Source organism: Apostichopus japonicus, chromosome 1 (genome assembly GCF_037975245.1).
Source record: "Apostichopus japonicus isolate 1M-3 chromosome 1, ASM3797524v1, whole genome shotgun sequence".
Lineage (NCBI taxonomy): Eukaryota > Metazoa > Echinodermata > Holothuroidea > Aspidochirotida > Stichopodidae > Apostichopus > Apostichopus japonicus.
In genome coordinates, this window is record NC_092561.1 from 4,369,374 (window position 1) to 4,383,737 (window position 14,364).

The 14,364-nt window shown below is 36.3% G+C and overlaps 1 protein-coding gene across 1 annotated transcript in view; it reads left to right on the forward strand.

The window, feature by feature from the left end:
* Positions 1-9,390: 9,390 nt before the first annotated feature.
* LOC139960152 (IgGFc-binding protein-like) overlaps positions 9,391-14,364 on the forward strand; it is a 40,505-nt gene continuing 35,531 nt past the window's right edge. Inside the window, exons 1-2 of the mRNA XM_071958343.1 lie at positions 9,391-9,578; positions 11,488-11,819. Coding sequence (XP_071814444.1) covers positions 9,524-9,578; positions 11,488-11,819 — 387 coding nt within the window. The 5' untranslated portion in view covers positions 9,391-9,523. The remainder of the gene's footprint in view (positions 9,579-11,487; positions 11,820-14,364) is intronic.

Genomic DNA, 14,364 nt, shown 5'->3' on the forward strand with positions numbered 1-14,364 from the left:
AGACAACTTAAAAAGCTCCAGTAATAAAAAATACTCAACTGCGCTGTACAAAGACATAACAAGTAATCAACAAAAGCTATGTTAAAATAGACAGTCTTTAGGCTAGATCTAAAATTAGCTAGATCTGTGATACCACGAGTGTCTAAGGGAAGCGAGTTCCAAATATAGGGGCCGCAATATTCAAAGCGCCTTTTACCCATTTCAGTTTTACACCTAAGGATACGAAGCAAGTTAGCAGCGTTGAGTGTTGTTACTTGTTATCGAGTAGGGGCAAAGCGAACAATGCATTTACTCAGGTACACATGGGCGTTCCTGGACAAACAATTGTGGACCAATACAGATAGTCTTAAAAAGGATTCTATACTTGACTGACAGCCAGTGTAGAGAGTATAGAATAGATAGAGAATCTGGATTATTTCCATAAGTAATACCAAACACAGTTCTAGCTGCAGAGTTCTGAAGATGCTGCAACTTAGGTTTTTTTTAAAGATTCTGTATAGAAGAGAATTGCAATAATTTAATTTTAAGGGAAACTAAGGTTTAAATGTCAAGGGAGTTTTCTTGTTCTCATAACACAGATTTAAAGTTATAAAGATTATAAACCATTTTTTTTTTGGGGGGGGGGGGTTATATTATAGTTTATATAAAGGTATAACATATCCATGATGAACATAAACATGTAGTCCTGAACTGAGCAGTTCGCTACATAATATACTCCGCGTAAAGCCTTAAGGAACATTCCAGAGATTACGTAGATGTCAAGGTGGAATATCTTGAGAATGTATTCTAACACTCAATTTCTTCTTGGTAAATGACATATCAAGACTGCAATCCTGCCTAAAGTCATTCCATATTTGATTTAGTACTTAAACTTATGATATTATCATTACACCCGCACATGGCCATGTATCATCTACCTGATGTTTTGTTGCGTTCATATTTCTGCCCGCACAATGTGCTATTATTGCGATCACATATTTATATGGAGATCTTGTATATTCTGAACCTATATCTTGTATATTCTGAACCTTTATTTTGTCAGTTTAAGTACCTTCAAATATTAGAATTATATATACTTATAAATCGAAATTTTTCAACAAATCTATAAAGAGAAAGTTAAACAATCGTCACTCAAATGACAACTGACGATATTTTTTTATAATGAAATATAATATGACTTACTGATTTACGTGTAATCTTAGTGTCATTCAGACATAAATATTATAAATAATCCTATACTTATCAGTCATTGTACAGGCGCGTATCCAGGATTTTCTAACCCGGGGGGCGCGAATTACTATCTAAGCGGAGCGCCACCATCAGTTGGCGCGGAGCGTACAAGAAAATTTTTGGTTTTGATACCCCCCAGATCACCGGAAATGGCACTTCTCGGGCTTGAAAATGAGCAACCAGATGTAGACTTTTGCCTGAGAAGCAAGTATTTCCCAAAAGTTTTTTTTTCCATCCATAACCTTTTTGAAGATTGTCACCAGTCACACATCATGTTCGACCTGATTGCATGTCCTATGGATCATAGCTTTTGTAGATGATTCTACGTCACGGCCCACAATATCCGAAAGCCCCACTTTTCAAGGTTTTAAGCCCATTATTTGTTGAGAATTTGAAAATTCCCATTTCTCGTGAATAAAATCACTTGAAAACATACCCATAATAATGCACAAAATTCAATCTATGGATAACCAATATAGAAAAACCTCCTTGAACCCCTAACAGACAGGTCAAAATTGCACGAGTAGAGGAAAGTATGATGAATAATGTTGGTGAGGAAATTTTGGAAAATTCCGACACAGTTAATTTATTGGTGTAGAAATATTGCAACTTCTTGTAATGGCTATTGTAAAACTTGGTTGAAGGAACAGAAAAATAGCAGATATTTCCGATATCAGGTATATCGAAACCGAACACTACACACATAGGCGTAGGTCCCGTAGAAATTTTTTCCAATTTTTTTCGAAAACCTACTGAAAGAAAAATAAATAGCAATGAATAGCTTAAAAATGATCTCCGTGGTAATTAAAATTAAGTTCTAAGCTTGGCCGACATTACTACTGTAAAAGAGTTTTGACATAAATGGATCTGTATGCTTTTCTCCATCTACATAAGATATTTGGTTGTTTACATTAGCATTTGGCGGTATACTGTGCAACTTTGACGGACCGTGCGGTACACGATGCCATGCAATATAATGAGCGATGTTTGCTTATATGATATTGGCATCGATATGTTGAACACATAGACAGTTTTTGAGGCTGTTCATCGTGGAAAATGCATTTCAATGCTCACTGATATGATGTTATATCTGCTCTTTGCTTTACAAATTCGAACAGGCGTGTAGCGAGTAATTGCCTGTAGGCAAACTATCTAAGCGAAGCGCCACCATGAGTTGGCGCGAAGCGTACAAGACAAATTTTGGCCGAAAATGCCTCCCAGATCGCTGGAAATGACACTTCCCAGGCCTTGTAAGTTGCATCTAAGCATTGTCTATTTTGAAATTACTAGCGATGTCATAAAGAAAATTTGCTCGGGGGGGGGGGGGGCGGTCGCCCCCTTCCCGAAATGTTCCCCGACGACTCGGTCGAGTTCAAGACCAGCCACAGTTGGTTCCATATAGCACAATTCTACAATTGTTTAAGGCGTCCATACACACACACGCGTTATGATAGACCATATATAGTATTTATATAGATACATTAGTGAGAGAGGAAAAATGGAAACGTCAAAAATGGAGTTGTCGATGTAAGGGGTAGAGTGAGGCGCACACCCCTTCCGTAATCCTTGATCTGTCACTGGCTACCTGTGTATATAATAGGGATCAGCGCTTTAGCTATGACTGTTCCTCTTTCTCTTCCCGAGGTCTTGGCTATCTTCTACTCCCTCCTTTCTCCTTTTTCCCTCTTTTTTTCTTTTTCTTTTCCCTTCCTTCCTCTCCTCCTTTTCTTTTTATCCCCCTCCTTTTCCCTTTTTTCTTCTCTTTTTTTCTCTCCTCTTTTCCTTACCCGGGGGGCGCGCGCCCCCAACGCCCCCCCTGGATACGCACCTGCTTTTCATCTAAATATTTGCAAACTGTTTCATACAATTGCTTTAAATGAGGATAGCGTGTTGAAAAAGCTGTTAAAAACGTGTGAAACTGTATCATATTTCCTTTTGTTATATCATATATTGTGTCCCTTGTATAAGGCCAATTGATAGGACTTATTGGATGTAAGCTACACATTTCAAATGGAGGGAGAGCCGTCATTACTTAGTTGATGTCACCAACTTTAGGGAAATTTACAAAAAAAGTTATAATTTTATCAATATATAAAATTGTGGTGCTACAAAAGTAAACGCATGAGGCAGCTTTTAATAGACATGCAAGTAGGGGGAATATGAATAGCTGATTTGGAATGAACTACTAGTATCCTCCTTTAATCCTAATGAGTTGTCCCACTAACTTACCTTTAGGAGCCATGTAAATATTACATCACTCAATATTCCAGAATTTGGCCTTTTTGTTGGTTTCTGTGATAAATACATAGTACATTAAGGGATGAAAATACTCTTATCTAGTTCAGATATTGCTATAAAGAAAGATGGTATACCAGCTGGTCAAAACAGACAGAAAAATACCAACTGTCAATACTGCAGAAGTACTAGCCACATTCATTGCAAACATAAGAACTGCAAAACACTGAGACAATGGCTAGGTCGACAATCCTAACATTTTTTAATGTTTACCCTGAGAGGTACTACACCTACAACTAACTGATGAACTTCTCAGTAGCACAAACACAGTTTCTCCCAAAACTTATATCTGTCATATGCCTTCTTTTGCAGAACAGAAGGCTTAGGACTCTCATAATGCATCCAACTGAGCCAAATCTGACATTGATGTAATATACTTTAAGAATAGTAGTAATGTCTTTAAAGTCGCCAGTCTTTTGGTAAACAGCAGCAAACTATTATTGACACCAATCAGCCAGCAAATGCAGAATAATATAGCCCAGCTAGTTCTGAAGCCAGTCCAGTTCACACAGTTGGTGCCTCCACAAATGTAACACCCATTAATGTAGGTACTAATACAAATTGTAATAATAATTATCACAATACTTAGTGAATTAATGTACAACAGAGAACTACATGTCAGAAAGTGTAATGTAAATTGTTTCAAAAAACTTTTTTCTCCATGGAAGATTGTCTACTCCATAGTCAAAGCGTAGTTTACAATCTGGTTGTATGTCTTTGGTTGTGAACAGGCAGAGATGTGGTCTTCTTCTAATGATAACCACCTTCATGGCACAATTGGCTTCCTTGGGATGACAAACATCATTAACCTTTCTCCCATATCCAACATGCTTAGTTGCATCGATACTGATGAAAATAATCAAATACTTGTACTTCAGACCTTGTCGCAACAACACTAAAATCAGCCGGGGCATTTGACTCTTTAGCCACAAGCCAGAAGTCACTGGTTGAAAACATGTATTGTAGTTTTTCCAATCAGGGGTTCAGGTTTCAAGGCCTGTCACTAGCTACACTGTAATGCGATTTTATATTGCTTTATTCACCACCTGCACTGATTATATAATCTTGCTAAAAGGCCTTCAAATGTAGTAAGTTCCATAATTGTGACAACTTGAATAGGCTAAGACTATGGGACCTAGCGTTAGTATTGCGAAACCACCATAGGCTAGGCCTAGCCTAGCACAATATCTGCAGTGTTAGCCTTAGGATAGGGATACTTAGAACTAACTTACATAATCATCCTTCCTGCTTAGCCTTAGTATAAGTTGAAAAATTTTGATATTATATATATTAGTAAGGCCTAATTTATCCCAATATAGTTTTTAATTTATCCCATATAGTAAAATTATATATATGAATAAATATATATATATGATATGAATAAATATATATATAAATATATATATATATATATATATATATATATATATATATATATATATATATATATATATATATATAACCTACAAATCACTCACGGTGTTTTAACATATCATTCTTCCAAATATTTTAACATACAAAGTCACACTCTCGTGTTCATATGATGATATAACCACCTCTCTTTAGCTCTCTTCAAAAGAGCCAACAGCAACATGAAATAACAACAACAAAAAAGATAACCACAATCATTCCTTGAAACGGACAAAGGCAGTAACATTTGTTATTTTTTTCTCGAAATCTGGTGACACACATAATTTAACGACGTTAAGTATTTCAGTGTCTTAGAATGAACATGAATATCATAGTAATATATTCCTCAGGATACCTGTATTGCTGCAGTATATCTTTTTTAAGCATTTACATGAAAATACCACGTGATATCATAGTGCAACGCTGTATATGCATCATCAGATCATTTTCATTCAAGTTTCAAGGTTATCAGCTTTAAAATAAGCAGGAGAACGCTATCATCAATCATGGTGGAAACATACGGGTATTCACGGCTAAAAGTCGCTCCCGTTTTCTTGTAGTGGCGGTTTTACTTTTGTTGAAATATAGTTAAATATTGATTTTACCTACTTCGAGGGTGAAGAATCGGTTCAGCCGGGTTACAAATTCTAAAACTGTCTACTGTCAATATTGTTCCTGACTGGTTTTTGACGAATGTCCACCGAAGGCCCATATTTTCGATTTCACACACTGAAGAATACTACATTAACCACTCAGTACATATTGTATTGGTCGAAACAACTTAATCGATAGGAAAATCGTTAAGTTGGGGAATTTTCTTACACAAGACTGAAACTGGATCTTTATGGAGTACTCTCTATTGTGTAAAACAGTAGGAATATATATATATATATATATATATATATATATATATATATATATATATATGTATATATATATATATATATATATATATATATATATAAATATATATATATATATATATATATTTATATATATATATATATATATAGATATATATATATATATATATAGATATATATATATATATATAGATATATATATCTATATATCTATATATATATATATATATATATATATATATATATATATATATATATATATATATATATATATATATATATATATATAGCGTAGTATATAAAGATCAGTGATAGCAGTATAGTGCTCAATACAACTGGTGCAGAGCTAAATAGATATATGTATGATTGAGTTATTTTCACTGCCGCTATCATCAGGCACTATATGCTGAAAATACACGATTAAAGCAAAATAAGGCTACAATCGATCTTTTCAGTCACACTCTGTTGTTCATATAGTGATATAACCACCTATTCTGATCTCTCTTGAAAAGAACCAATAGCAACATGAAATAACAACAACAAAAAAGTTTTTAAAAACCATTCCTTGAAACTGACAAAGGCAGTAAAATTTGAGCTTCTTTTAAGTATCCCGTGACATTTATGATTTAACGACGTTAAGTATTAGTGTCTTAGAATGAGCTTTAATGTCATAGTACTATATTCATCAGGTTAACTTTACTGCTGCGTTAGACCTTTTTTTAAGCTTTAACATAAAAAGTAGTAATTCTGGTTTGTAAATGTCACGTGATATTTTACTGCAACGCTGTATATGCATCATCAGATCATGTTTATTCGAGGTTCAAGGTTATAAGCTTCGAAATACTCTGGAGAACGCTCATCATGGTGGTAAACATACGGGTATACACATATATACGTCGCTCCCATTTGCGTGTAGTGGCAATGTCCTTTTTTTTTTTAAATAAATAAGATCAATATACCACCCCTTTCAGCAGCTCTCCTTGACCTCTCTACCCACTCCCCCACCCAATCCGCCCCCAGCCATGCCACCCAAGAAAACATACTAAAACACGTATGTTGAATTGTGCTTATCACTCATGCAAAGTCCTTATCTTTATACACATTTGTAGATTTTAGATAAATAAGCCCAATGTAAAACTACTTTGATTATTTCTTTCTACCCTAAGGCTATTCCAACTTATCCCCCACCACCGCCTTTCCTCATAAGACAGTGGAAATTCATGGTGTACCCTACGGCTTCACACAAAAGTGACGAATACCAGCTTGTGTTCTAGCATAGTAACAAATGTGTAAAGAATTTGTAAAATTAATTGAAAAATGACATGGCATAATGTCGAATATGTTTACACTAATATAAGTACTTTGTAAGAAAGTTTTCGATCAGCAACAAATACGAAAACTCAAGCGATCAAAGTTATAATTTTTATATTTCATATATTGACAACTTTCGGTCAAAAAGATCCTCTTTAAGTACGAAATAATAAAGTCAAATCTTTTAGAGGGCGTTTTCTCAAACTCACTTTTTGCACATTCGTCACTACGCCAGAACGGGGACGAAATATTAGCTCTGCATCAAATCATGTTTAAACATGATTCTAGTATATACAATGTCACGTAATATCTTAGTGCAATGCTGCATATGCTTAATCATATTCACCATGTTACTGTATTTCTGCGTTAAACCTTTTTAAAGTGTTACCATAAAAAAAATGATGATTCTGGTGTATAAAATACCACGTGATATCTAAGTACAACGTTGCATATACATCAAAGTTCAAGGTTATAAGCTGTGAAATGTGGAGAACGTTAATCATGGTAGAAAAGGTGGTATGTTTGATAGAGAAAGAAAAGATGCGGGTGCAGGACTAAAAAAGAACTTAATATTGTATGTCATACATGTATGGTTTTACGAGTTCCTTGCTTGATTACATTTCATGGATACTTCTTTATCTGTCATTTTCAATTTCATTTTGGTAAACACTTTTTATGTGAACTTAAAGCAGATATTATGTTTTTTTCATTTCATCGTCAATGTTATACCCCTGAGTATTGATACACAAAGTAAGACGTTAAATCTGAATATAAGAGACTGACTTCAGTTAGCTTGAGGTTTTGAAAAGCCAATGATGGATTCCTCGCGAGTTCCTGCTTGCAGGAGGATCTAAAATACATACATACACACATACATACACAAGACTGTTATTGACTAAACTAAGATATCCTCCTATTAGATGTTTTAATGAAGAAGTCATTCCTATCCCCAAAAGGAGAGGGTAAAAGTAGTAATTACTACAACCGTGTGTTTAGAAATAATATTATACTTAATTTATAACCTAAATATTCTTCAATATCTACCGTTTCTTATCTAAAATAGTACTACTTACATTGAACACGAGTAGAAATTTTTAACTTCACCTTTATTGCTATATAGGATTTTTGTATTGAATGGTATCGAACAAAATTAGCCCAAATGATGCTTGCAAGGGAATTATATTCCTCCTTACTTTCATAATGATGAGTAAAAATATTCAACAACAATATATTCGACATATTATGTTATTCTTCACTCATGATGCGCACGTGACTTCATATCAGAGCGCTTATTGTATAATATGAAACATTTTGTACTGTAGTTGTCATCGCGATGAGGTCGTGTGATCTATTAAACTTTCAAAGGTTGCGAATATGTCACATGCTTGTGTGTATGCCGTTGATAAACAACAAGTATACGTTAACGGCAGTTTCATCAGAAGGCCTAGGGGCGTTATAGTATAGGTTAGCGTTACAAATCAACAAATAGTGTCGATAGAAATAAGAAATAAATGTCATGATCACCTCATAAACTAAAGGTTGTCTTCACTTTCTCGCATTATTTCTCATATTATATATACTAGATGTTAGAGTGGCACTCTAGTTGAAAAGACTAAAGTTTTCTAATAATGACACAGTGAAAGCAAATGCTCGGATACGAACAATATTGTGTTAACATTACGTATACAGTTTCCATACTGAGTATATTAAAATAATCTGAAAAGACACTATGAATGCGTGTATCCTGTCTTTCCTATAACTTATTTAACAATGGATAAATGCTTTGTTCTCTATCGTAGGTAAACAAGGAACAAAGGGCCTGACGTTTGGGTCCTAGCAGGATCAATGAATCTGAAGCAAACTTTCGTTGCTCTCTGACGGAGGTAAATAAAAAGAGCAAAAGGCCTGGCATTTTGATCCTAGCCCATAGATCTTTTCGCAATAATTCGCATTCAACAAATGAACTAAGCAGAATAAAACTTCAAAATATAAATACCTACTTCGTTTTCCACTGGCCTTCAAAACAAACAAAAGATGTTTCTAACTGCGAGAGCAAAGTTCAATTAAAAAATTCACACTGACAATTAACGTGACAAGCATGGACCAATAGGAATGATCAAATAGACTCAGCCATTAATTTTCATGAACTTTTCAACCAGCATAATTTGTTAATATAAAACATAAAATAGTGTATTTCAAACATCTATTCACGTGACAAGCACAGACCAATGAGAATGATTGAACCAGTTCACTGGCAGGCCATAAAAAGTCATACATATTTTTGACTTAGCCACTAGATATTAGGGTTTGCTACCAGTGTGTCTAGTTTAATACAACGTCGTATTTCGAACATTTGTTAAAGAACTGAAGTTAAGAAAATTGTACATCTGTTAGCCAACCTGTCGATCTGCAAGATGAAGGAGCTCCTTCTCCTTATTTTCCTGGCAACACTAGGAGACGTTGCAACAGGTAAGACATTTAACTAACTTCCTACATTTTCTGTTTTTACATTTATTCAACACTAACACCAATTACATTGTTTGTCTTGCTCTATATATGAGACCAATGAAATTTTGAAAGATCGTCAAGAAACGATTGAAGAGGTCGTAGTCGGTAATGCACAAAAACGTTGCTAGTGATATTCATCTTTTCCATCGAATTATTTTAACCTCGGTTGTTGCAGATACAGATAAAGATGAAATATTGGATTTCGTCGCCTCGAGAATTGTATCTTCTTACATTATTAAATTTGAAAGTTTGTACTGGTCTATTACCTAATATTTAGTAAATATATACTTCGTTATTATGAAAAAGTGTTGACCCCTCCTCAGACTTCGAAATATCCCAAATTTGCTTGCCAAAGACCATTCACGAACATTTGTATAGGGTATAAATAGATTCCATACAAGTATCGATCAGGACTGATTCCTCTTGGAAGCCATATACGTCTGACCCAGAGTAAATTTACAACAAAATCTTGTCTAGAAGCTGTTGGCAATATTTCTTCATTAAAACATATTGGAGTAGTATTCATATTTAAGGGATTCATGTATGTAACAACTCACAAAAATGTACATAGCCCCGTAGAGAAGATTGACAAAAACTTCTTGTTTTCATCGTTTAGAACCAATTTGGTGAATAACTCATTTTCACTCTAATATGACGGTAAATGCCTTATCTTACTTATCCGTGATTAAATGTTGAGAAAATCAGGCTGCTTAAAAGTTTGAAATTTGAATGAAACATGCGGTTTAAGCGAGGGTTATACTGCTGCGGGGCAAAGTTATCCAGAACGTTATAGAACATCGACACTGTTTCCCAGTCTAGAGTCAATACCTTTCACATTCCTCTGCAGTGCCTTATGACAATGGGACGAAATTAACACTCCAACCTACTCCAATTCTCGGGACAATTTTATCACATTGTTTTCCTTTTTACCCGGCCAAAACCTTGCCTTGGATTGGCTGGGGTAGTGTGACCCTCTCCATTTCTCCACTGTTCAAAACCCCGTAAATTAAATGCATATTTTACTTAATATTACTGTGGCACTCAGTTTGCACACTTTTATATTGTTTTATAGATAAAATAACGGAAAACGTTATTTATCATGTGCATTCATACCATCATACCGTGAATTAACATTCACTATTCGTCGTAGAATAACATTTGAAAGCACCTTTATTACGTCAATTAAGAATAAACTTTAATGGTGGGTATAATGAAATGACAACCATTATTTAACCTTTATGTTAATGCACAATTACACCTTATTACCGCTGTCAAGTGGCATATTTATAGTGAAGGTGTTTTCCAAAATGCTGTGGGTTATATAGTTGATTTAAGTACCTAAACGTATGCACATAATGTGTATAATTATAATGGAGATTGTTAGAAAGATTAAACACAAAACACGAAGGTGTGATGTCATAACTGCACGGCAACAAATATCATGTATGTCTCTTCTCCAAATTTTAAATACAATTTTGAACTTCAAACCGAGATCTAATCTCAGTGTTAATACACGTCCAATTTTAGCTAATGCCTGTTGTTACTTCACATCCTCTTATTGATCCAAGTTCAAAACAGTGAAAGGGTAGGGGAAATATAACCTTTTGCTGTTAGTGTGCATTATTGACATCAGACCTACATCAAGTTTACTTACAGTGTAAACAGTGATAATTTCAGTTCACCAATTCTCGAGAAAACCTTGCAAGAATTGGATTCAAATTTCACAAGTATGCATTTTTGAATGATTGAAGAGGAACAAGTTCTATAGAATGTATTCCTTCAAAAACGATGTTTTCCCCTCTGGAATATCCTTTTCAACTTTGAGTGTATTTATTGGTGAGATTGGCACACGTTTTGTATCATTCCAAAGGAGAGTTTTGCCAATGTAAAGTGTGGGGAGATCCGCATCATTTAACATTTGACATGCGAGAGATGACTTTCCAGTCTGGGTGCGAATACGTTTTGGCAGAACATACTGTAAGCCAATCGCAAACATCTGGATTATACCCTTTCAAACTGATGGCCCGTCACTACAAACGTAAATCAACTGACCACGTGACCTACCTTCGTTGGATTCGACTGCGGATTGAAAATGTCAATTACAAGCTCGTGAACAAGCAGTTGTTCGTTGGCAGTGACGTTGTGGAGACTCCATTTAACACAGACCATTTGTCAGTCGTTCTCAGAGCTGATAATACAATGGTAAGATACGGAATCTAACCTATTTTCATATTAATATAACATTCAATATCAGTTATACAGCTATTACGAATAAACGTGTAAAAAATAACATACCTTTACTTATGTTCCCTGTTTGCTGTGATATATATCGCAGACTTCTGTTTCTCCCTCACCCGATGATCCTGTCCATAACCATGCTACCATTTCAAAACACCCCATCCAATCCATCACCATGCTGCGTTTTTACCCCAACCCAACCCACCCCATCCAATCCATCACTCTGCTGATATTTCATCCCCACCCCATTCAATATATCATTATGCTGCTATTTCTCCCCTTCCTTCTCAATCCATCACCATGCTGCTATTTCAAACCACACCATTCAAGCCATCACAATGCTGCTATTACACCCAACCCCATTAAACCCATAACAATGCTGCTATTTCTCCTCAACACCATTCAATCCATCACCATGCAGTTATTTCTCCCCCGCCAGATCAAATCAATCACCATGCTGCTTTTTTTAACCCCACCCTATCCAATCCATCACTATGCTGCTAGGACAACCCCACCCCATCCAATCCATTACCATGGTGCTATTTCACTCCAATCCTATTGAATCCATCACCATACTGTAATTTCTCCTTCACCCCATCCAATCCATCACCATGCTGCTATTTCAACCCCCACCCCATTTAATCCATCACCATGCTGTTATTACACCCCATCCAGTCCATCATCATTCTGATATTTCTTCCCCACTGCATCCAATCCATTACGATGCTTCTATTTTAACCCCATCCATTCAATCCATCACCATGCTGCCATTTCACCCCCACCCCATTCAGTCCATCACCATGCTGCCATTTCTCTCCAACCCCATTCAATTCATCGCCATGCTGCCATCCCCCTACCTTCCTATCCAATCCATCACATTGCTGGTATTACACCCCACCCAATTTAGTCCACTACCCTGATGCTATTTTCCCTCACCCCATTCAATCCATCACCATGCTGCTATTACACCCAACCCCATTCAATCCATCACCATGTTGCTATTTCTCCGCTAACCCATTCAATCCATCACCATGCTGCTATTTCTCCACAATCCCATCCAAACCTTCATCATGCTGCTATTTCACCCAACCCCATCTAAGCCATCACTATGCTGCTGGTACACCCCACCCCACCGAGTCTATCACCATACTGCTACTTTTCCCCCACCCCAACAACCATCACCATGCTGCCATTTCACCCCACCACATTCAATCCTTTACCATGCTTCCATTTCTCACCAACCCCAGTCAATCCATTATCATGCTGATATTCTTCCACCTTCCTATTCAATCCATCATCATGCTGGTATTACACCCCACGTCATTTATTCCATTACCAGCTATATTTCTCCCCACCCCATTAAATTCTATACTATGCTATTATTCTTCACCTCCCTATTCAATCCATCACCATGCACCTATTTCTCCTCCACCCATTTCAATCCATCACAATGCTGGTATTACACCCCACCCCATTCATTCCATTACCATGTTGCTATTACACCCCACCCATTCAATCTATCATCATGCTACTATTTCAAACCAACCTATCCAATCCATAACAATGCTGATAATTCTCCCACACCCCATTAATACATCACACTGCTGTTATTCTCCCACACCCCATTCACTCCATCACCATTCTGCTATTACACCCCACCCCAGCATAGTGATGGATCTGCTATTTCTCCCCCACCCTATTCAAACCATTATCATGCTGCTATTCTCCCAATTCCTATTCACTCAATCAACATGTTGCTATTTCTCCCCCACCCCCATTATATCCATTACCATGCTGTTATTTCAAACCACGTCATCCAATCCATCAACATGCTGCTATTTCAACTACCCCATTCAATCACACTGATATTTCTCCCCCACTCCATTAAATGCATCACCATGCTGTTATCCTCCCCACACACCATTCAGTCCATCACCATTCTGCTATTTCTCCCCTACCCCATTTGTTTTATCATCATGCTGTTATTCTCCCCACCCCATTCAATCCATCACCATGCTGCTATTTCAAACCATCGCATCAAATCCATCACAATGCTGCTATTCCAAACCACCCCATTCAATTCATCACCATACTGCAATTTCTCCCCACCCCATTTAACCCTTCACCATGGTGCTAGTTTACCCCCACCCCATCCAAGCTATCACCTTGCTGCTATTTCACACACCCCATTCGACTTATCACCATTTGATGAAATTATATTCTATAATATATAGTATTTTATGTAGGCTCTATCCCTAAAGGGAAAGATTCATGTCATACTGATCACATTATTACAAAAGTAAATATAACAGCACTAACATTATAACCACAACAAATATAACAATACTAACATTATCAACAACAGCAAATATAACAATACCAACATTGTTCACAACCAAACTGCCTCACAGTGGTAACTTCAATTCAAGACTGAAAGAACGTGGTGGGGTGTTGTAGGGTGGGAACGGTCGATCACGGTGATTAGCTGAAAGATCGCTCGACCCTGTTG